The sequence below is a fragment of the Leptosomus discolor genome, chromosome 6, assembly GCF_034619465.1.
Source record: "Leptosomus discolor isolate bLepDis1 chromosome 6, bLepDis1.hap2, whole genome shotgun sequence".
NCBI lineage: Eukaryota > Metazoa > Chordata > Aves > Leptosomiformes > Leptosomidae > Leptosomus > Leptosomus discolor.
In genome coordinates, this window is record NC_141396.1 from 49269763 (window position 1) to 49295053 (window position 25291).

Sequence of the window (25291 nt, forward strand, 5' to 3'; positions counted from 1 at the left end):
TGTGCTACGCCAAGCAAGTCGCTTGGCTGCTTGGGCCAGCTTCTTGGAGCTGCCCACCTGCAGCAGCTTTGAGAACAGACATAGACAGAGCGTAGGTGGGCACAGGTATAGGCAACGCTGCCATGGCTGTCTGCTTCAAACACAGTGAAACACAGTGACAAAGATTCTCAAGATTTCTCTGTATAACAGCTTCCACCGATGTTTTTAAATGCAGTGAAAAATGCAGAAGTGAGTTATGGATCATACTTCCTGTGCTTTGGCAACCCTACTGCCAATTTTAACTGTTTGAGCAAACGAAACATACGTACACTTCAAGTGTGTTGTGAATATTACTCATTTGAAAAAAAAAAAAAGGCAAGACCTCTAATGACCTCTGATACATGTTCATGGGGAGTACAACAGGAATTTTTGCATTCTAGCTAATTTTTTTGGTCTTTCAAATTCAACTGCTAGTTCAATTCCCTCTTCAAGAGTCTGAGTATAATAAACAGGTAGAAAAAAATGCATCACTAATGTAGATCTCTGTGGGAGGACACGGAGCTGGAGAGATTATTTGCAATTATCTGCCTCCTAAAGTCTGTGCCTTTTCTGCATCAAAAGCTGGGAGTGGGGGAGAGAGAAGTAGCTTCCACAGTGTTACTCTCCATTCTAACACAAAATCCCTGATCACTCTAGAATACACTTTCTGATATTTGCTGGAGATTCAGCTGCAGCTGAATACCACACACCACTGCTTCACACCCATTGTATGACAGGAAGTACAGGCCCAGCTCTGCATCAGATCAAAACCACAGTATGTGGCAAATTAACGATTGCTACCCATCCACTTGAGTTTCATCCTGTATGACAAACACCTTTTTGAAGGACAGTTGTTTTACCGAGTCCTCCCCCTGCCCCCATCATCTTCCCTTCACCAAGACAGGATTCTGACAAGGGAACAACCAAGGTACATCCCCTCTCCTCTAGTGAGCTGTAGATGTTCTACACAGTGAACTGAACAGACATCTCACTGATTAACTAACACCAGTTGCATTGCTAATACAAGTTTCCAGAGGGGGAAAAACTATCTAAATGGAACCAAAGACTTACTAATTATATTTGAATACAAGCCAGAAATCCAAAAATGTGCTGATTAAACCCAGTCTTTAAAATAGAAGACACTTCAAAAGAGAAGTGTTTCAAGTGTACAATCCTACTGATTGATTTTGACAGAACAACATTTAGGATGTGCAGTCATAACGTGTTACACTTGTACGCAGTCTTAAAAAGCACAAAAAGCAGATAAATGTTTTTTATTATGCAAAGTCAAAATCCCTACTGTATGTGTGAGCATATTTCAATACCTGAAATTAGATTTTAGTAATTTCAAATTTCTTTTTTTGCTGGGTATTCCTCAAGATACACATGAATGAGTAGGCTCATTTTTAAAAAAACTTGAATAAAAAAAATATGCTTATGCAAGCTCCCACATGAGAGTTTCAGCATTTTGAAGTGGTTGAATGAGTCCCTCTTTTCCTTACTGGAAGCAATGCACTTGTCCAGAATTAAACAAAACGTACAAATCTAAATATATTCTTGACTGAGGGAAAGCACAAGGACAGAAAAGAAAAATTAAAACGGCTTCTTCAGTAGTTTGGACTCACTAAAGAACCACCATGGGAGTAGAACAAAGTAGTATGTCGAATGAAAAGCATTTTATGTGCCAAAAAAAGCAACTTCATAGGAGATGAACATGTGCAATTGCAAAGAGCACTGCAGGTGGCTGAAGAGGAAATCATCTAAAAAAAGCCTATAAAAAATAAACTCAACAGAACAAGTTTGAACTTTCTGAAAGTTTGTCTGAGGTAAGGAACTGATAAAGCTGGAATAATGACAAGCCAGAATGCTAATGCCTGAACAAAAAAACCCAAATCCCTCACATTTAGTTGTAACTTGGAATTTCAAATTGGGGCAGTGGGGTTATAAATGACACACAACACGACACATCAAAAGAAGCAAGGTAACATAGCATTAGCTTTACTTCATCACTTCTCTAGTGCTTTACTTTATCACCTCTAACAGCAAAAATACAATACTTTCCAACAATAAAGGTTACATTACATGGTTGGGATAGTGGATTTATCGTATATCTCAAAATCATTATTATGCCAAAGAACAACAAAACTCCCACATAAAACCTATTCTGATTTGTCACACGTACTTACTCGAAAATTTTCTGAATTAGTTTTCAGGCACATACATTTCTTAAAACAACAAAAAAACCCAAACAAGCAAGCAACCCCAAAACAAGAAAAAACCCAAGCAAAAGGCACAGAAAAATGCCTCTCCCAAGCACCACCCTTCTCCACATGAATTCAGGGCCTATGGGGCGTCTAAGATTGACAGTCCTGGGACAGATTGTTTCCCTAAGACATAAACCAGGGAGAATATGTGTGGAAGTGACGCTGAGTATCCTTTAGCCACCTGCCAACATAGTTTTGACTACAAGTCATCCAAGGCACAATGTTGTTTCTATACCTCTTTGATCATATCTCATTTGATGGCAGTGATGTAAGCTAGTGGGAAATCTGCTGGTTTTCACTTGGGTCAGCACTGCACCAACAGTGACTCGTAAGTATTAATTAAAACAGCCAGACAGCTAAAGGCCATATTATCTACTCCACAAACCTTCTTGGCTCAGTGCCACAAACACAGCTTACCACACATGGAAATTTCTTTTTCTCTTCTTTTGCTGCCTAAATGTTCAAAGGTTGAAGACTGCATTTTGTCCAGAAAAGAACTATTACAGCTCTGGATTTTTTTTTCAAGATTTTGTACAAAACAAGCAAGTCTTTATGGCAAACAACTGCGTTGCAACACTACAAAATGCTACACCAATGGGAGGACAACCAGCAATGGCCATTTTTTTCCTCTTGTCCCCATTGTCAATGAGTCTTATCGGTAAAATAAGATGGGAAGAACAGCCCTTAGCCACTATAGATCCCACCTAGAAGTTTTGAGTATACTTATTCCTCTCTGCAGTTAATTTACTACCCATACTATCACCTCCAGCACACTACTGCAAAGAGCTTTTCCATGTCACTTTCATATCAAAACAACTAGGATCTGACAAGCTCCTCACTTCAAAGACAAATACAGAACAAGACAGTTCAACTCTTGACCCAGTTTCCCCTTTCTCAAACCCGCTTCAGTAACCAGGTATCCCTTCTAAAGGGACATCAACACAGGACAAGCTTAGAAGTATCATGAGCTTCACTCAGTTCAAACTTCTGAAATCTCAGTTTCCACAGAATTGTGCACGGAAGCCTATTAAGATATGCTAGCAAAAAGGAGAGTTAAAAATTCCCTCAGGTGTTTCCTAAGACTGCATTACTATTTTAGATTGAGTCATAGAGACTTCTTGTAATTTGGGATATATTAAGTAAAAGCAGAAGACAGACAACCAAGTCACAAGCATGTATGACGTCTACCAGTTTAACAAGGTGGGGAGGAAGGGACAAGGCAGAGATGGAATTGCTAAGGCTGCTCTACTTCTCCATTGCCATTTTAATTTCTACACACGACTACAACAGGAAGTTGCACATTGTTCCTGTAAATGTATCTCCCTTAGCCTCCTACTCTTGTCCACAACTGATATGAAATACTGCAATTATGTCTGCTGGGAACATTCACATGGCCTCAGCAGTCCCAGCAGCACTTACTCCGTACCGAGCCACAACCTTCCCCAGCCAAAATTTCCCAGACCACGGCTGGGGCACTCTGGCAGAGGACCCTGGCCCAAGAAGAAACTATGCCAGCAGTCAATCCCTCCTCCAGGACCAGATCTCAGACTTGTACATGCATGTACCCAGCAGCAAGTTCTTGGCTCCATCCTGTGCAAGTGCACCTCAACACAAACGCTGCAGCCGGATGGCAGGCTGAAAGGCAGGAAGAGTCCTGAAGAGAAGTCTTATGCATAGGTACAGAGAGGAGGACATTGCAATGACCCTGCTGCTGAATGCATTACCCCACTACCGTTACAGTAAATTCATTAGTCAGATTGATCATGCATTCAGAAATTAGGCATTTCCACTGTGCAGTTATTAGCATAATGATTAAACTTGATTGCAAACACTTGGGGAGAAGAGGAGCGTCAGCCATTGGGGATGACACACAGAAAGAAGCAGAAGTCTGTAGTTTTCAAGATCTTGTCTCCAGGGTAATTGAATCCACGATTTGGAGGGGTGGGGTAGGGCACAGAACAAAACACTGTCTGACACGAGAATGGCAGGAAAAAAGAGAGACTGGCCATCTCTTAGTCACTTTAGGCAAAAGTTAGACATACACTATATATACTGACCAATGAAGTGCTTAAAGCTAACTGAGGAAGGTACACTAGAGCCCTGGTAAAGGTCCTCCAAACACCACGGTGGGTTACAAGCCTCTGAACTGCAGCACAGCATTTCAAGGGAAGGCCTTACAGCTCCACAATAACAACCACCGCAGACTCATACACAACTGGCCACTGACCTGTGCAAAACTGGACAGCTAAACACATGTCGAACTTCTGCAAGAAACCTAACCGCACAGGAGGGTGGCTGGGCTCAAAATACTGCAACAGTTACCTTAATCGGAGAGGGGGGTGCTGGTGAGGAGTAAAGTAATTCCCTGAGAGATAAAGGTGTATGTCAGGACACAATTTAATGGCCTACAAAAAGACAAATGTACAAACTTCTGTGGCCTGCCTCCTCCCCACTACTTTGGTTAAGCCCAGTTTTCCTAAGTGAAGTCAATGTACTTTTTAGATTTAAATTGTGTAGATCCATCCAGCAATATAGACAGTGTTTACTCCCAGAAGTATATAGTTAATGTAAACAACAACCATGCCTTTAAGAACTGCCACGATGAAACCTAGGCAAATGGGCAGGAGGGGAAGAGTACACAGAAAAAGTATCTCTATTCGAGTAAGATCTACTCACAATCTGTTTTTCCAGTATGTTTGCTTAAGTCACATAATTGTTTGCAGAACCTTTGCTTTCCTAAAAATGTATTTGGAAAAATTCACACCACATTTTATTTAATCTGTTTCTACTGATTAGATGATGCTTTTAAACATTACCAAACCAGGTGACCTGTATTTATCCAATAATGACCAGTCAGCATCATTCTCCCAATCTTATTTCTGGCAAACACTTCACACCATCAACAGTCTTTAAAAAGTTTGTCAAATAATCTCCAAAAGAATAAATGTATTTGATACATTTATTCCAAGTAATTCTGCCAGCTCTAGTAGAAAGCTTCTCTGAAGAGTTTCTGTGTTGACTGGAGGACTACACATTCAATGCAGCCCAGAGAAATACAGTTTCATAAATATATTGAGTTAAAAGTAAGATGCAAGTAACCTGGAGTCGTGGTCCTATCAAGCTCCTTTTGCTCCCAGGCCTGGAGATCTAGAAGCAGCAAGCTAACTGGGACTGAAGCCTGATATTCTCTCTGTCAGCCCAGAGGCACTCTGCACTGCATGAGGAATGCTTAAAGCAGCAAAATCCCAAGTGACTGAACTTGAATTTCTCTCAGTGAGAGCTTATGGAAACCATCCCCCAATTCCTGAAGTTTCATTATTTGTTAATGTGCCACAGCCTGTACTAAGAAAAAGGAAAACCACATTAACCAAAACACCATGAACATCCCGGAAGTTCTCTCCTCCTGTTTTAGCATCCAGATACTGGAGTAGCACCAAATGCCACCACTACATCAAGGATGCTTCAAAAATGTAATTATAAAGGACAAGCACTTCTGTGGTCACAGCTGTCATGCTACTGTCAAAATAAGGCACTACCAGACATGTCTATAGATCACACGGATGAACACCATTCATGCAGCACAGAAACAGACATGCTTAATTATACATCAATTCAGGAAGAGACTAAAACAGTGAATACACAAGAGGTTAGCAGACCATCCTCAGTGTGCTGAGAGAAACAAATAAAATAAAGGATTGTCTAGCTCCTATCAGCTTACAGGCTTATAACCCTGTCAGTGCTGTCTCAACACGAGATTTAGGGTGTATGAGGAAACTAAATCCAAACAGTGGCACACGTAAGATTAGATAGTTGAGAAAGTCTAATTTGTTTCAGGCTGTTTGACTGGACTTCTCTCTCTACCTTAATGACCCATATTTAGATGAAGATAGCACATTTCTGGTATGACTTACAGGTTTCACCTCCCAAATGGAGATTGTCCTCAGTTACTTCATCTCGCTCATCACCACATGAGGCAAAAAGTAACCCGAGTTGGAGCACTGGGATAACATAATATTTCTACTGTTCATCCACTCCAAAGTGACATGTTTCATCTGCCAAGACACCTATACAGATTCAACTGCATAATTTTAAGCTAAGTTTATTTTTAAAAAAACATCCAGATTTAAATAGTACTTGAATTTCTTCTAATTAAGAAGAATAAACAATTTGCTAGTCCACATGAGCTGGCATGTCATTAGCTTACCATACACTACCTATCAGCTATTAGAGAGCAAAAATATGTGCACCGTTCAAAAACTTCAAGCAACACCTTTTCCAGCCTAGTTTAGGAGACAAGCCTTTTCCACACTACAACTCATCTCTCTTAGTCCTGTACTACATCTGGCCATTACTACATCCTGACCAATACTTGACTTAACAACACACATAAGGAAATCCTATAAATGGACAAAGAAGGATCAGCTTCCCAAAGATGACGTTTATCCCCTTTCCAGTCAGATAAAGGTTGATTTGTGGTTTGAAGGCTTATCCCTACAACCTTATACAGCCTAGTTTTGAACACAGCTCAAAAATATAACTTAAGAAGAAAAAACAATCCCATAATACAGAGTTCGATAAGAAAGCAGAATTTCCTACAATCAAATCAAGTCTTTCAGTCATTATTCAGTATTTCCTTGTTCTTGTATTTTCAGAAGGTGGCCCAACTGATCTTTCCTGAAGCAATGATACGTTTTACTATTTCCACCATGACCCCTCTTAACTCCAAGGTGCCCACCCCATCTGTTCTCAATTTGTATAGAAGCCTGATGGCTTTTAATCACACCGTTGTTGCTCCTGCCACATACAGGAATTTGAGATAACATGACAAGATCAGGTTGAGAATACATCATTTTTCTCTTGCAAGCAAGGAACAGAGAAGCTAGTTAGAGAAAGAACAAGTTATGCTTCAATCCCCATGTGACACCATACCGAACTGTACTGACAGATCCATTGTAAATAACCATCCCAGGACATGTGAGGGGAAAAAGCATGTGCTTTTTGGCATGAACAGGTGAAGCTACGAAACCACTGCACATTAGCATTCATACAAGGGTACACTCAGCAAAAAGTCATGGCTATTTAGCAGATTCTCATAGAAGCAGCAAACAACATAAGATCTATGATTCTATGGTCATATACTACTTACATTTTCATGCCCATAAGATATAATTAGGCACAATATTAGGCAAAATTATTAATTAATATAACTATTTGCTGGAACCAGGAATGAACATTAGAAAGGAAAATGACAGCTTTAGTAATTTATTTTTTGAAATTAAGGAAGAGGCAGACGTACTTTTATGGTGGTTTCTTCTACATGCGCAGCCTGCGTTCCAAACGAGAATGACTGAAAGAGGGATTCATGGCCTCCCACTAATTGTCACTGAAACTGCTAGTCCAAAACATAGTCTGATTTTTTTCAAAAAAAGAAAAACCCTACATACAGTACAGCTTTTAACCAAACAAATCTACAGGGTTATTTCCACTGCCACCATAATGCCTCTTCTGTGACGGCACTAGCAGCAAGGTCAGTTAAGAATCAACAATGTTCTCCAGTGGAATAAGTAGTTCTGAAAAAATAACATTCATGGTAACCTATTTATATTTTGGTGTTTACCCATAAATTATGTCAATTAATACAGTTTTTCCCATTACAGTAAAGGGAAACTTTTCACTTTCTGCTCTGTGACTGCTCCAGTGATGCAGAGGTCATACTGCCCCAGATGTTGGGAAAGGGATACACACTGGGGCACAGCAGACACGTGACATGTTCAGTAAGATTAGCACTGCTGGACGGATTTCCACACTTCATACACACTTTTTCAAAGTTACAATAAAACAACAGAAGTTGTCCCAGCTTTAGAAGAGCAACTAAGTCATCATTCATATACTTCCCAGGAACTAATATAAGAGTTGGTTCACTGCACATATATAACCTGTAAGGGGACTTTTACAGGACATGCATAACAGATAGCAATGGGTCCCATAAGGCTGGTAGTAAAGAGAATAAACATCAAACCAGCAGCAGTATATAAAGAGTGGCAGAAAGTTACTGCTGGATTCACTCATGAATCATTACACAGTTTTCCATCTGCAGATCAACATTAACTAAGCACTTATGTGCCCCTCAGTAAAACCAGCCAGCAGAAAGCACTAAGCAATTCCCTCCTGAACGGCACAAGAAGTCCAGCCACAAGCACCCAGCAGCATGCATTCATGTGCTTGAGCGGCAGATTATGAAGAGGGGTAGCTTCAGTACAACCACGTAGACACATCTGCTCCACAATGAGCTTCTTGTACTTGCTCTTCCTCTCCTCTTACCCAAATACAGCCCCTCAAGCATAATACTACCCAGCTACCACGAAAACCAACATCCCAAATAGCTGCACTGGATGGCACAGATACAGCGAGCGACATAATGCTTTGGTAGCTGGTTACCTGCTGCTGTATTAGACACTGTGTTCTTATACCATCACCTCACACATTGCATTTCCTTTTTGCTTTGCCTTTATGCCACCAAAACATTGCCAGTGATAAGAAAACTCTAATTCAGTGTAAAACATAAGCCATTCACATGTGAAAACTGCTGGTTTACTGATAATTGAAATAGAAGGAAAATTAATTTCAGGCAACAATCTCATCAGATGCATCTGAATTAAAAAAAAAAAAAGATTCATTGAAAAGACCAAAATGTGACTTTACAGCAGGCTAGTGATACATTTCATTTAGCTGGTATATCTTCCAGATAGGAGAGGTTTTCATTAAAAAAGAAAGATTGCACAAACACCCTTGACTCCTTTGTTCCTTTGTTGCACAAAATCGTCAAAAAGGCCTTTCAGAGTAACACTCACAGTCCTGGGATTTTTTTGCTTTGATTTCAGAAAACAAGAGGCTGCATCAGGCCTCTTAATTTCGTATTTAATGAGGTATCTAGAGCTTACAGCCAAATACCCATTCAGCAGAAAGGAAGTTTTAATAGTCTAAAACACATTGAAAACTCTGCATTCAGACTGCCCTTCTACCAGACTGCAGAATGGGAATCAGCATATGAAGGAACTCATTACAGTCAACAGCTATTAAAGTTAGCAACTTCCCCCATGCCCCAAAAAACATGTTCAAACCCTGCATTCACCAAAAAAGTGGTAATAAAGAACAACAGGAAACAAAAGTTTCTGGCTCAGTTTCTTCTTCTCCATCAAAGCAACTGCCTTTCCCTATCACAGAAAGGCTGACAGTTGTGGTTCTTGCTCATAGGTGTATACAAGTATCATCGGGGTTTTTTGTTTGTTTTGATTTTTTTGTTAGTCACGTGTTGGGTTTTTTTTGACTGCATCAGCTGAACTGTACAGGAATTACAGACAGATCCTATGAGTATTTGTGGTCATGAAGGGAATTTCTCAACAGAAGAGCTGACAAGGCAACCCTTACACATTACACTACATTCTGAGCAATTTATACATGTCATGTAGAAGCTGATATGCACAAAGTTAACAATTTTCATAAGCAGACAGATAATCAGAGTAAGCACAGAACAACTTCTTGGAGCCTTGGCCTCTCTCACAGAGAATACAGGAAGAACAGGATGTGAAGCAAAGGCCACAGAGATAACTGCCAGCACTTTATTTGGAGAGGGAATGTCACTAAAGGCAAGGTTAATCTAAATAAAAGATGCAAGTTTCTTCACCATATTTAGCATATTTGTGTCTGCTGACAAGCAAGGGCAGTCCAAGACAACCAGAGAGAACACATTCTCTTTCCAACATATTCAACATCAGATGACGCTCTAGGTTCTGCAGAATCACTTGGTCTCTTCACACAGTTTTGGACATGCGGAAAGGAAAGTTTGTATGGAAGTGGAGTTTACAAGCATTTGTAGACACGGAGTGGCAGTTTCTTCCCTGACTTTGTCTCCCCCCTCACCACTTAGTTCCTACAGCTTATCATGTACCTTGCAAGGATACAAAGTCAGCTTTGAGGATACATCCAGCTACAGCAGTGTAATACTGAGAAGAGTCACGCCAGAGGGTAACCTGTACCAGTGCTGCATGACACACCAAAATAAGAAGGATTTTCCAAATTTGATGTACTAACCTGCTAAGCTTCAACTTGTGGCTAACTGTTCAACATTACACTGTCAGGACCAAGAAAAAGACTATGAAGATGACAGAGCCAGACTTCAGTATTGGTAGGCTACCATTACATTACTGCTTTGCTTCCTTTTTGTCGGACTAAACAAGCACAACTCCTTCAGCCTCTCCTTGCAGGCTGCATACTCCACATCCCTGACTATCTCCAGTTTCCCTAAATCACTCTTGAACAAGACAGGGGTGACACGGAAAAAACGGACACAGCACTCCAGGTGAAGCTTCATCACTGCAGAGCAGATGATAATCACTGCCCTTCATCTGCCAGCCACGCTCTTCCCAACGCAGCCCTGCCACGCTGTTTCACTTACGCAGATGGTCTTGTATTGTGGGCTCAGCATAGCATCTACCAGCACACCAGCACCTTTTCAGCAGGATAGCTACCCACACAGTCAACTCCCAGCACATACAAATGCATGGGGTTATTCCACCTCAGGTGTAGGGCCTTGCACCTTGCCCAGCGTCCCAAGGTTTTTGCTGGCTCAATCCTCAAGTTTCTCCAGGTTCCTCTGCACTGAAGCTCTGCCATTCAGCATATGAATCACCTTTCCTAATTTAGAATTATCCCCAGATTTGCTGAGGACATGATTTATGTCCTGAATGGCCTCCAAAAAATATTCTGAACAGCGCAGGGTCCAGTATCGACCCTGCTTGTTAGCAGCCATCAACTATTTGCTAGTTCTGGCTAATTTTCTTTCCAGTTAAGCAGTCCTTTTGTCCAGTCCATATGTTCTTAGTGTCAGAGAGCAAGATCAGAGTTTTAAGCATCCTCTTCTTTTTAGAAGAGGCAACTTCAGGATAAAACTACTTGGACAGCTGTCCTTTGGAAGCACAGTTACCACTAAAAGGACCTGGAGAGGTCTTTTGTTCGCATCCATAAGTGTACTAAAGTACTTCACGTAATTGCTTGTTTCTAGGCATGACCACCCACGTTCATCAGCAGATGATCTGTCACATTTTCTTCCCTCTTTCTACTTCTTGGCTTTCAAGCATGAATTTGAACTTATATCACAATCCATGAATGCAGTATCACATCAGTCCAAAGGACAAAGATGATTGGGGCTGGAGCACCTCCCCTGTGAGGACAGGCTGAGAGAGCTGGGGTTTTTCAGCCCAGAGAAGAAAAGGCTCTGAGGAGACCTTAGAGAGGCCTTGCAGTACTTAAAGGGGCCTACAGGAAAGGTGGGCAAGGACTCTATCATGGAGGATAGTGACAGGATGAGGGGTAATTGTTTTGAAACAGAAAAAGGACAGATTTAGATTAGATATTGGGAAGAAATTCTTTACTGTGAGGGTAGTGAGACACCGGAACAAGTTGCCCAGAGAAGCTGTGGATGTCCCATCCCTGGCAGTGTTCAAGGCCAGGTTGGGTGGGGTTTTGAGCAACATGGTTGAGTGGGAGGTGTCCCTTTCCGCGGCAGGGGGGCTGGAACTAGATGATCTTTAAGGTCCCTTCCAACCCAAACCATTCTATGATCCTATGACAGACACACACACTCTGAGAGAAAGCTCCTTCCCACAGACTCAACCATAAAGAATCCCCACCGTATGTGCACCGCCTTATGCCTCTTCAAACACCAGAGCCCTGCTGAGCACCTAACAGCTCTTGTGCTATTCTTCCCCGGCATCCAACACCAGTTACTGTTCTCAACTTGCTACTACTTCAGAGCTCACCTCTTCAAGCCCCAGAACATCTTCAGCAGAGCTTCTCTGAAACCTAATCCACATCAGTTCTGACTGGTTGCTCACCCAACGGAAAAGGCCTTAGTACTTGGGGATGGGGGTGGTGTTTGTGTGTGTGTGATTCAACACAGGCTACAGCTGTAAGTTTCAGAAGTCCTACAGAAAAAAAAAAAAGAAAAAAACACACCCCACATTTGTGTAGTTCCTTACTTCCCCCGCCTTTAGCTAGACAACCAAACCACAGGAACAGAAGGCATTTGGCTTTCTGATTACATGCAGTATTTGAATTACACATGCAATGAATTAGACATGGATGGTGACAGGCAAGATTCAGATGCCGAAGAAAATCTTAACATTGAATGTTTAAGGTGTGCACTGTTTCCTGGTGCAATCATAATTTCTTAAAAAGCAGTCTATTGCCTGCTTTAAGCTTTGAGCAGCATGTATTTAAATACTGAGCTACTTAGAAACTGTTTATGCTCAGGAAAAAAAAAGGGATAGTTGCTACACCCAGTACTGCAGCTGCTCTGACATAAACGTGAGCGCTGATCTGTTACATTTTCCAGTTTTGACACAGTAAACAAGGATGTCCCTGTCAATCTCTCTCCCTGCTGACAAATCTGGCTGTCCCATCTTCATTTTAAGTTGTGGAACTGAAGTAGCAAAAAAAATTACCTTAATGTTTAAGTCAGCTCTTGTTTCCAAGAGAAGGATGGGAAGAGGGAAGAACAACCAAGAAACAGTAAAGAGCTCTTTTGAAAGAGCAAAAGAACATCAGCCGAAATTTCTAGAGCAGCAGTTTTCCTTTGTCAACTATTCAAACTACTAATAGCTGAATTTTTAACTCCTACTAGAATACACTGATTTTCAGAATGAAGAAAGAGGTACAAGAGGATTTTTTAATTTTATTTTTTAAAGAATTAACTAATTGGCTCAGGGACTCATGCAAGAATGGCACAAATGAACAACATTAGTTTAAACAGCAAACTAGAATTTCATTTAATAGACAAAGGAAATAAACATAATGAAGCATAAACTGCATTCAGAGCACAAATACAAAGTGTCTTGCTTAATTCATCATCAGGGTACGTTAAAAAAATCCTCAGTTTTAGTTGCAGCACACCTTAAGAAATATCATATGCTGAAGAACGTTAAGGTCTTCACTCCTTCCCCACCTCAGTGTCCAAGGTCCTTCTGGTGTCTCCCACTGCAGGCTGACCCTCAGCTTCTTCCTTTCCCCATTCCCTGCCCAGTCCATGCATTCACTCATCTTCGCTAAAATTGCTACAGAGGAAAATACTACCTATTCCAGACACCTTACACTTCATACACTAGGAAGAAACCAAAACAACTGGCTATTGCTGTTCAGTCTCCTTCAAAGAAAAATTCTTTTTGGTCACTACAACTGAAGGCAATCCACACCACAGCAGAACTGCTGCTCTGCTACTATCTAGCATTTGTGGATGAGCAAGTTGGCAGTGATCACTAGTGATTACATGGGGATCAAGTCCTTCCTCCATTGCCTTTTTATACCAGTGTCCCATAGGGAAAGTTGCACGCCATAACTGTGCAGCACTCGAGCTGGCTCTGCTTTCACATCTCAGATCAAAACTAGCTCAATTCCTACCTGAAATTTCCCTTCTAAGTATGGCCATTCGCAAGGCAAATAAAAACAAACTAAAGCACCAAATAGGAACTGACAGAAATATGCAATGTAACTGTGACTGCAACAGAAAACTTGAAGTAATGAGTCTAGAGGTATATATAGAATCATAGAATCATTTAGGTCAGAAAAGACCTTTAAGGTCATTGAGTCCAACCATCAACCCAGCACTGCCAAGTCCACCACTAAACCACGTCCCTAAGCACCACATCTACACGTCTTTTAAAACCTCCAGGGATGGTAACTCCACCACTACCCTGGGCAGCCTGTTCAGTGCTTGACAACCCTTTTGGTGAAGAAATTTCTCCTAATGTCCAATTTTGTCCTATCACTTGTTACTTAGGAGAAGAGACATTACCCACCTCACTACAGCCTCCTCTCAGGTAGTTGTAGAGAGCGATAAGGCGTCCTCTCAGCCTCCTTTTCTCCAGACTAAACAACCCCAGTTCCCTCAGCCACTCCTCATCAGACCTGTTATCCAGACGCTTCACCAGCTTTGTTGCCCTTCTCTGGACACGCTCCAGCACCTCAGTGTCTTTCTTGCAGTGAGGGGCCCAAAACTGCACACAGTACTCAAGGTGCAGCCTCCCTCACCAGTGCCGACTACAGGGGCACAATCACCTCCCTGCTCCTGCTGGCCACACTATTGCTGATACAGGCCAGGATGTTGTTAGCTTTCTTGGCCACCTGGGCACACTGCTGGCTCATGTTCAGCCGGCCGTTGACCAGCACCCCCAGGTCCTTTTCTGCTGGGCAGCTTTCCAGCCACTCATCCCCAAGCACAGAGCACTTCATGGGGTTGTTGGGACCCAAGTGCAGGACCCAGCACTTGGCCTTGTTAAACTCATACCTTGGCCTTGGACCATTGATCCAGCCTGTGCAAATCCCTCTGCAGAGCCTTCCTACCCTCCAGCAGATCAACATTCCTGACCAACTTGGTGTCATCTGCGAACTTACTGAGGGTGTACTCGATCCCCTTGTCCAGACAGTTGATAAAGATACTGAACAGAACTGGACCTAATACCAAGCCCTGGGGAACATCACTTCTGACCAGCCACCAGCCGGATTTAACTCCACTCACCACCACTCTTTGGGCTCGGCCATCCAGAGAGTTTTTTACATAATGAAGAGTATACCTGTCCAAGCCATGAGCAGCCAGTTTCTCCAGGAAAATGCTGTAGAAAATGGTGTCAAAGGCTTTACTAAAGCCTACGTAGACACATCCACAGCCTTTTCCCTCATCCACTAAGTCGGTCACCTTATCATAAAGAAGATCAGGTCAGTCAAGCGGGACCTGCCTTCTATAAACCCATGCCGACTAGGCCAAATTGCCTGGTTGTCCTGTAAGTGCTGTGCAATGGCACTCAATATGATCTGCTCCATAACCTTCCCTGGCACTACAGTCAGGTTGACAGACCTATAGCTCCCTGGATCCTCCTTCCAGCCCTTCTTGTAGACAAGCATCACATTTGCTAACCTTAATGCCTTTAGCAAAGCCTTGATGCTCATGTTGGCCCTAAGTATAGACTTGCCCTCTTTTTCCCCTCAAATCTTGCCTAACAGGAGGAATAGGATCTCTTACACCAGAAAAGTTTGCAAACTTCTCCAGAACAGTGATCAAGTCTCTGCTCTGCCATATCAGAACAGCTTGGAAAGGTCAAGTCAGCTTGGCAAAGCTCAAAGTCAGTACCAAGGGTTTAAACCAAAGAGCTGAGCTGTACATGCACAGCTCTGTGTATTGTGCGCGGCAAATAATTACATAGCAGGTCACTCCAGACCCACACATTACAGCTGAAAGACAACTATGACTACAGAAAAATACAGATGCAGGTAGGCAGGCTTTTGCTCTGGCTGCTATGTGAAAGCCATTCCTGGAACTGTTCATGGCCTCCATGTACTCAGAGCAGCACTCCCTCCCCACAGCATGATTACTCATGTGAAGCCTCTCTGTTTACTCTCAACAAGAAACCAAAGTTGAATTATTTTTTTCCTACAAAAGGAAGCAGACTTTTCATCTGTAAAATTAAGCCCCAGTAACAAGAACACACCACTCCATCACCTAACTTCTCATGAGTGCTTTTTCCAGTGAAGAAATTAAATAGCTAGGAAAAAAGATTGAGTGGCTACTAATCAAGCTTAGCTATCCAGCCATTTAGCCTAGAGTCATTCTGGAAAACATGCATAGATAACTGAAACACAGCAGGGGAACAGAAACTGCCTGCAGGTCAGAAGAGCCACAGGATTTTCTTCCATGGAAAGAAGAAAGGTATTTTAACCAGGAAAACTATCTGTGAAATAACGTACAATCTGATATCTGCTCTACGTTGCAAAACCCAGAATTGAGTAATTGACTGGCAATCCATCAGATCTGTGTTTCTAGGCAAGACTTCTTTCATGGAGAAAAATTCCATTTTGAGAAAACGTTCATCCGCATGTTTTAATGACGTTAAAATATTCACGACTGATACAAGCATGGGGAAAGACACTCTGGAGACCTTAGAGGATTTAGAAACAGTCTATCTGCACAGCAGATTTAAGATATGCAGTTGAAGCATTTGAGCAGAAACATTTCAAAGCAAATAGCTGAGCTGGTATGTGTGCATTATCTGTATCCAGTTTAATTCTACAAAATTAGTCTGCAGAGGTTCATTTATAACAAAGGATTAGTTTCAGGAAAGACCAACCAGGACAGAAACTACAAGCAAGCGACCTTGCTAAACACTCCTCAAAAGCTTTACAAAGCACTGATTGTTCACAGTCTTTAGCAAACAGTTCATGTATCAGGTGACTCAATAGCTTTTAGCATAGTGCCTTCAACTCAAGCAGCAAACAGTACAGAGGGTTAACACCTTTTGTGCTAGTATCAAACGTTTTGGCTTTTTCCACGGTTAGTCATAGCAGTGGGCCAATGAGAATTTAACAATAATCACTTCACACACACTGCAGCTCTGAAACACGAAAGAAAAGATGTGACCAGTATAAATGGGAATCCAGTGTTTGGGAAAGCCTGTAGGTTCAGTCCTTTAGCCAGTCATTTCTTCAGAGGTAGTCTTAACCCTAGCATCAAGAATTCTCTAAGTCCTTGATAGAACAAGAAACCCATCTACAGCAATTCTACTTCCTCCTACTTTCCTGTTTCAGTGACAGGTACTTTTTAAATTACGATGCAATCAGATCAGTGCCAGATCAGGTACAAGGCAGGTAGCAGCAGCAACTCTCCCCACTCAGCAGTGGCCGGCTAGGATGAAACCTCAGTCAAGGGAACACAGGCTGCCACCGAAAGGGATGAGCCTGTTCTTTCCCATCATCTATTTCCACGTCCTCCCTGCATCAGCTCCAGCAATACTGCAGTCGCAGTACAAGTTAGTCCAGCGCTCTCATCCAACCACCTTGGGCTTGGAAAGAGTCTGACTTGAGCAGGTAGTGGCAGCACATGAACCCCTCTCCCTCTCCACACAGCTCATGAAATTATGTCCTGTGAGAGTATGAAAACAAATGAGATTACTGCATATGTGGCAACACGGAATAAAATATCACTACTCATATGGTACTTCTAACTGGATTTCCTTCAGAAACAGAATCCTCTCTACCCCTCCTTCATCTGCAGCCTCAGATCTTGGAATCTGAATAATTAACTCCTGTTTTAAACCAAATACAATCTCAGCACTTCTTGATAAAGCAATTGTTTTATTTCAGTTATGACCTCCATCACAAAGTGGCTTTCACAAATATTAAAAGAAAAAAGCCTTACCATTTCCTACCATGTTACTTGAAAATTCAAAGAAGTCAACATAAACTATCCAGCTCAATAATACAAGAGACAAGATAATGCCTCCTCCAACGTTGTCAATCCTCTGTTAAAAAAAAAAATTACCTGGGAGATATGGTTGATGGAAGACTCCATCCTCCGTAGCTGGGATGCTTGGATGTCCAGCAGTTGTAATACATTGTTGGCCAGTGCATTGATCTGATAAGCAACACTGGCTAGAGACTGAGTTGTGTAGGCTTTGGTCTCTTCTAATGCTTTCCTTTTATCTGGAGCCTGTAAAGCAAAAGAAAGTATATTTGCTTAAGACCAGGAAAAGGGTGGGGGAAAAGGACAGGAACAAAAATACAACCTATATTTAGAAGAATCTGTAATCAAGAAGCTCTGACTGTGCAGTCAAAGTACTTGATCTACATCTATATTTAAAAAAATTCTCAATAATAAGGAGCAGATAAGAATTTGAAAAATATTTAACCATAATAAAATTACATGCCAAGAAACAATTCCTTCAGTAGAAAAACCCAACACTATCGTGATTTGTTGAAGTTGAGTTTCTAAAGCCTGTCCAATCCCCAAAAGCCTCCAATTCCCCAGGAACAGTGAAATGCAGTTTTCACCATTGCTTATGAGGTCACGCAAATCAGGCCAATTAAAGACAGAGAAGTATTTTCCCTGCAGTTGCATGTCCCCTATCGCACATGCCACCTACAAAACCAACCTTCCAGTTATGCTGGCTACTACTTCAACAGACCGGGAAAATGGTGAGCAGAGCATCGAGATGGCATGCAGAGTGGGCTCCTGCATGCAGGAGTATTTGTGAAAGTATCCCTCCTCACACAAAAGCTTAATAAATTTTCCTTGACAGCTGAGAAAGTTCATCATTGACTGAGAAGACACACACATTCTGAGGTATCAGAAAGGAGCACAGCTTCCCCCTGAAGGGTAAAAATATAAGGAAAGGATCTCTTTCCCACTAAAATCACACCTTGCTGAGGCAAAGTCCTCAATTTGTTCTGAGGTATTGCTCCCTAGTTACTGTTCAAGATCAGCAACTGCTTACATGACTTGAATTGCACAGCCCAAGTAAGTCCCTTCTCATTGGCAGGATGGGGGAGGGTACCAACACAACCTCCACCTGGAAAAAAAACCTCCACACGCCCAACCCACTCTGAAGTGCTCCCTCTATCACAGCTTGGGAGCTGGCAGTGGAGGTCATGGACTTCATGTCACCCAACTTGCAAACTGCAGCTATTCAGAATTCTCTTTTCTTCCCTTTTTAGGAAAGGTGCGCTGCGTAAGGAACAGTTTGCAGTACATGACGACTCAGTGCTAGCATAGTTTCTTCCTCATTTTATTTATCTGTGGAATAGTCAGTTGATCTCAGCAACCAAGAGGAAAGGTTTATATTAATAGTTCCTTCCAAGTAGACTTCTGTCTATTTTTATCGTTGATTTCTTAGAATAACACTCAACACATATCATATGCAATAGTTAAAATACTACACACACAGTCAGGAAACAAAGAAATTCCATTTGCATTTAACTGAGCCCTGTTTTCCAGTTTCCATGCACTCGTTCATTCTTAAATCCTGACTATTATTTTTTCAGCTCAATATTTTAGTTTAATGTCCACAAGTGTTAAACCTGCCCTGAGTTTAAGTATGAAAAGATGCAACAGCTAATAAGGAATCCTCCTTGTCTCTCTTGCTTTAAGGAGAAAACCAGAAGGCAAGCTGTTCATATAACATTATAAAGTCGCAGCATGACTTAAATACTGCAACACAAGCTATGCCAGGCTACCTTTTAATTAAAGATTTTTTAAACAAGGGTGAATTCCCCCTCAATCCAGGAAATTTGTTCATATTCATGATTAACATTCCTAGCAGTGTTTCGACACTTATTAGAACACTTGGTTAATGCCATCCTTCAAATGGATTCACATACAGATGCCTTCTACAATGTAAAGCAACAAGAACAGTTTAACACAATCCGTTGCCAAAATGTAAAACAGCTATTGCATGTACTAAGGCCACATTAAGCAAAACTCCGAATGTAAACAAAGCTACCTTTCACCTAAAAAGAACACCGACATTTCTAGCTGGCAGAAAATATTAGTAAGAGTCATTCTGCTTTTTCAGAAAACAAACTTCAGTGGTGAAGGATCTGTAAAACAACTACTAAAGATTCAACAAGCAAGTTTCCCAAAGAAGCATTTTAAACTTCAAACCGTCACTAGCAGTGACTTTAAAAACACTGTCCTACTGAGCTGGAGCCTAACCAAATGATGATTTATACTTGAACTTCTACCACTGGACAATGGTGAAAATGCAGGTAGTGGCTTCAGTGATATGTGAAATAAAAAGTTTACTGAACCAGACCAGTCAATAAGGCAGCAGTCAACATGATTTTATCTTTAGAAAAACTCAACTGTAGATCTGTAGCCTTTACTTGGGCAGTTTTCTTATTATGAAGTTTCAACTAAATAATGTTAGGCTGAACACTAACAGGTTACAAAGCTGCAACACTCAATTACCGAGTGTTGTCAAATGAGAAAACGTCAGTGTATAAAAAAGTTTTTCTTCTCTAATGATCTGTTGATCAAATGCCTTGCCCTCATTTGCCTAAGCACCTAACATTTTAGTTATTCACTCAAATGACTAGTTTGGCAGGAAGATTAGACGAACATAGTTGTGATGTGGAACATAAATTATGTCCCAGCAGAATTAGGTTAAAAACATTCTCAAGCTTTGCAGATAATTCGGGCAATTTCAGTTTGCAGTTTAGATTAAAACTAACTTGACACAGTCTTTTGCATTTTTTAATTAGATAGCATCTGCAAGGTATAAGCTAAACGCTTCACAGACAGCAAAAAGGGGGAGGGGAGAAGCCAAGACATGCGGCAGAAACAGGCCTGAGCCGGGACTTCCAATGTTCTTCAATTGTTACTTTCATCTCCCTCTTTAAGCAAAACCAAAAAGCTGTATAGAAGATAATACACACCTTTACGTGCCTTCAGATACTTTAGTATAAACACACAAGCACCAGGTAACTATTCAAATTTAAAGACAATACAATACAAAGGATGTCAACCGACTTGTTTACCTAATAGTTCAGAATTACTTTATGATCTCATATTAAAAGCTTCAAAGATACTGTTGTTTCTCCAGGAAACCTTGAAATAAATGCAAGTTTGAGTGTCCTTTAGTAGCAAAGTGAATATTCTTTAAATCCAGAACATCACAGCTTTTGAAGCTTCCTTCTTAAAATAAGCTTCCACCTGTATCCCCAGTTCACCCTTAACAGTCATGTTACCACGGCAAAAATTGCAGTTTGAAATTGCTTTCACATAACCAGGTTTAATACCAAAAAAAGAAAGCCTCTCCTATAATCCAAGTGGACACATAAGGAGACAGTTAAACTTGCATGACAGTCCACATTGTATATCATGTATTTTTGTCAAATGCAAATTTGTATCATAAAGCTTCCTTAAAAAATTTACATAATTACTACAGCAAAGTCAAAACTGAGTCTGCACCCAAGCAACTGTCACAAGTAAAAGAGCACACGAGCTTATTTACCGATTCTTGAGTTCAGTGATACGTCAAGGTCAAACAATGAGGAACCTGCCCCTCACTCCACAGCTGATCTTTGCAAGTCACATAATCAATTGTTTCTTCCCCTCTTCAAACTGTCACCCACATAGGCACATCCCCACAACACTGCTTGTGCAGTGTTCAAACCATCTGCCTGCTCAGCTTCCTCCCTCTCACCTACTTGCCACCATCTTCTAGTTCATACAGCACACAACTACATGTATGAGCTTCCTCCAAAAATCACATCACCTCACACCGCAAAGCATTTTTGGAAGCCAAACTTTTTGTTGCAAGCACACCGGTCCATAACCTCATTACCTGTTCTCTCACCTGTTTTCCCTCTTTCCACATTCAGTGTGCTTGAAACTCCCTGTAAGATAAATGCCCCACCAAACGAACTAGCTTCATTTGACAAAGGTCAGAAAGCAGCTCATCAGATCTCACCAAGCCTGGCTGCCCTAGTAGAAACAAATTCATTTGCCTCCTCAGTACGTGGCGTGCGGTGCTCTATATTTTAGATCTTCAGCTATTGGAGTATGTGCAAACTCAAGCACAGAAAAACCCATCCAGGATAAACTACTAACAGAGCAGTGCCCTAAAGCAGCCTAATAATCACTAAGCTAAACCAAGTTGTTAATTACTCAGTATCCAATACCTGTTCAGATGCTTGGCATTCTGTTCAAGGCTTGATCACTCTCAGCAGTCAAGCTTCAGGAACAGCTTTATGCTCAGTTTTGCATGCCTTTGCTGTTATTGCTCAGGCACATTTAACAAATTCAACAGTGCAGTACATTTGCATTTGCTTTGAAAGTAAACACAAGATAATTGTTTAGTTTTACATCTTGGTTGTGCTTTTTAAAAAAAAAAAACTTCCACCTTTAGTTAATTGATTAAAGAGAAAATTAGGTTTACTACAATCAGTTGCCACATGGATTTAGCAATCTATCACTAATCAGCATTCACAGAACACAACTATGCCAAAGTCATCAATACGCCCATTTGTATTCTCTTTTGTTCACGTTGTCAGTTATCTACCTTTGACATTTAGAGAATGCATGCCTCCTGATAAGATAGATAGAACAGTTGAGGTTTCAAAGTTCTGCTTCCTTCACTAAGATCTTGCCATTTTAGCTCAGAGACCTGGTCCCAAACAAATTTTACTTTAAAAAGAAAAGCGCCACACAAAAACCCAAAACACTAAACAAAAAACACAGCTAAAACTTCTAGCTGAAGTTAGCTACAATCTAGAGCACCTTATTTTTGAAATCAACAGGAAAAACTTTTACGGAACAGTGAAGATGTACATCGAGGCAGTGGCTTGGAGACTCCTAGATATTGGTACTTAACCTCCCTAAGAACTAGCTGGGAACACTCCAAGGTGGAAAAAACCTTTCTGAAAAGTGTCTTTCCCACTCAGGAAACAGGAGCACCCAAACAACCCTATTAGAACAAAACCTTGTAACATTATGCAGAATTTCCGGATGCATCTATGAGTTTGAAGTTGCTGCTTCACTGATCCGGTAAGGCCTTCAGTAACTCAAACCTGGTCCTAAGGGTTTGTTATTTCTGACTGCTAACAGCAAAAGGCATGGGTATTTCTAAACTAGTCATATTGTAAGTTCAGCTTAGACCAAGTACTCCACAGCTAAGCTGCAGTAATGTGTTTCAAAGGTTTAAATTGGCCATAGTGCTAAATAACATTTACCTACTGAGCCAAAAGTCTAATTCACATGGAATATCAAGGACCATAAAGCCAGAGATCACTGCAAATAACTGAGGAGCTAGATACTGACATAAGCAGGTAGTCCATGGATACAGGTTCCCCCTTATCCGCAGTTCATGAAGCTTGTTAGACTGCTTTGTAAACATGCTGCACCATGGAAGACTTTTTGGCTGTTACTAACAGAACACCAGTTATAAGTGAGAGAAGAAAGTCATACGGCAAACCACAGTAGCAAGTGCCATGAGTTTCTATATTCTGAAGAACTTTTGGGAGCCAACTACCTAGCTGGAAGCCATCCAAGGAGACCTAAACAGACAGTGGTTATTACCAGCAGGTGATCAGCAGGGAGCATTCAGGGTTTCTCTCATCACAGATACAGCCTTAAGGGATAATATATCATTCCAGAGTGGCAGGGGAAACTAAGGCTTCAAAATTTACGAATAGGGGTTGCTTACACCATGTATGCCATCCAGTTAAGGACAGAGTATGGATCAGATGTGTCAGCTGTTTCCTGAAACAGGCTTACTGTGCTCATACCATACAGAAATCTCAATGAAGACATTCTCTCTGCAACACATTAGGCTAGCATTTACTTCAAGGGGATGATGCATTGAGTATTTCCCAATATCCACAGAGCTATCCTAGGCCTGATATTTACCTGTCTACAAGCTACAGACTGTTCCCCACTGATCAGCACCTCAATTCCCCCACTGGAAAGTGAAGTAAGCCACCAGGAGAGTTAGTTCAAAAGTCTAAGCTCAACCTTTGCCCAACATACTAGCACAAAAGATCCTCCCATAGCACCACAGATGAGACTTCAGAAGGTCACCAGTACACTTAGTGTACTGTCTTCAACATAATCAGTCCCAGATCCGCCACCATCAGTTTTCTTGTTACTGGAACCACCTGCTTTGCCATTCATATCATTACTATCATCAACAAAAACAACTGTGGGAAATTTAAAAAGAAAGCATTTATGTGGGGACAAGGAATAGGAAAGGACTTATGCATAAGCACAACCTGATAAAACAACAGGGCAAACCCAGCTTCCATAAGAAGGAGAGCTAATGTCAAAACCCCACATGTTCCAGAACACAGGCAAATCTCAACTAAAATTCTACATCACAAAGATCAGTTCTACCATATGTGCAGTAGAAAACTGTTCAAGCATTTTACTGAAGTGATTTACTATAACTTGTCACTTTGTTGCAGTTTTCTGTCATTCCTGAATTGGGGGTGGTGAGGGGGGTGTGTGTGTGTGAAAGCTCAAGATTTTAATTACCCAATATCTTGCAAACTATTAATAGCAACATATTGTAGTCACTGAACATGTCCATCTCCTGTCCAAGGCCTTCTCTCCAGGGGACTGGCAGTCAATCCTTCACCAACAGTGGAAACAAGAAACAGAACAGACTATCTAACACATCTCTCTACACATAGTCAAAAGTCGTGTCAAACAGAAGTATCAAAGCTCTCAACTATTTGTTCCAGGAGTATGAAGGAATTTAAATATCGCAGAGGCACAGAAGGATGCCTAACCATGCAGAACAGTTTAAAACCCAAGATCCCTCTCACTACAGTAACCCCAAAATTAAAAGCAGAATGATGAAAATCTTTCAAGTCCACTCAGTAAAGAGTAACTCTTCCCATCTACCAAGTCAGAAAACCTCAGTAAACACAGCCAGGCAAGCATCTACAATTCAACTCAAGTCAACTTCCTCCCACCATCCACAACAAAAAGGCTCACTGGTATGAAATAATACCATGTCTGTTGAGTTCCCCCAAGATAAGATGCAGTAAGTCAGCTATACTAAACATAGAGGAACTGGTAGAACTTGAAATCTCTTCTCCCCTGGTAAAGACCTTGCACAATAAAGCTGGCATTCATTCAAGGCACCAGACAACAAGGTGATCACCACCACAGCAACGACCACGCCACAGCCTACAAGCAAGATCTCAGTCTATTTCTTTTTTAGAAACACTATCTTGACAAAAATTAATGACTAGTTAGCTATTCCATCTCAAGGGTCAAGACACATACCAAATTATTGCAGTTTAAGACACACATAGGACAGCATAACAAGCACTGCCTATAATTCACAAGCTCTGTTTCAGACAGGCCCTTCGCCCAAATCCTGTACACAGTAAGCAATCAGCTAGAAGCAAATCCTTCATTTCCATCAGTAATATTCCCCTGACCAGTCCTGAATAGCCTTGATAGCAAATTAGCATTTCTATGGGCCGAGACCAATTTAGCCAATCTGCCTGTGTCCTTGCAGATCATCTTTTACTTGGAAGTTGCTTTTCATTCTGTTGATTAACCGTAAAAAGAAGAGTTTCAATTTTTCTAATCATTATCTCTTTTGGGGAAGGTAGAAGGAGAAAGGTTTCTTCATTAAGGGGAGAAGTTCATTCCAAAGGAGAGTTTAAGGGACACG

General features: G+C 41.2%; 1 protein-coding gene across 14 annotated transcripts in view; it reads right to left on the bottom strand.

The window, feature by feature from the left end:
* The window catches only part of ABI1 (abl interactor 1), an 82256-nt gene that overhangs the window by 40771 nt on the left and 16194 nt on the right, over positions 1-25291 (bottom strand). For all 14 annotated transcript variants that reach the window (XM_086467465.1, XM_086467463.1, XM_086467464.1 and 11 more), the window contains exon 2: positions 17647-17814. In XM_086467465.1, coding sequence (XP_086323591.1) covers positions 17647-17814 — 168 coding nt within the window. The remainder of the gene's footprint in view (positions 1-17646; positions 17815-25291) is intronic.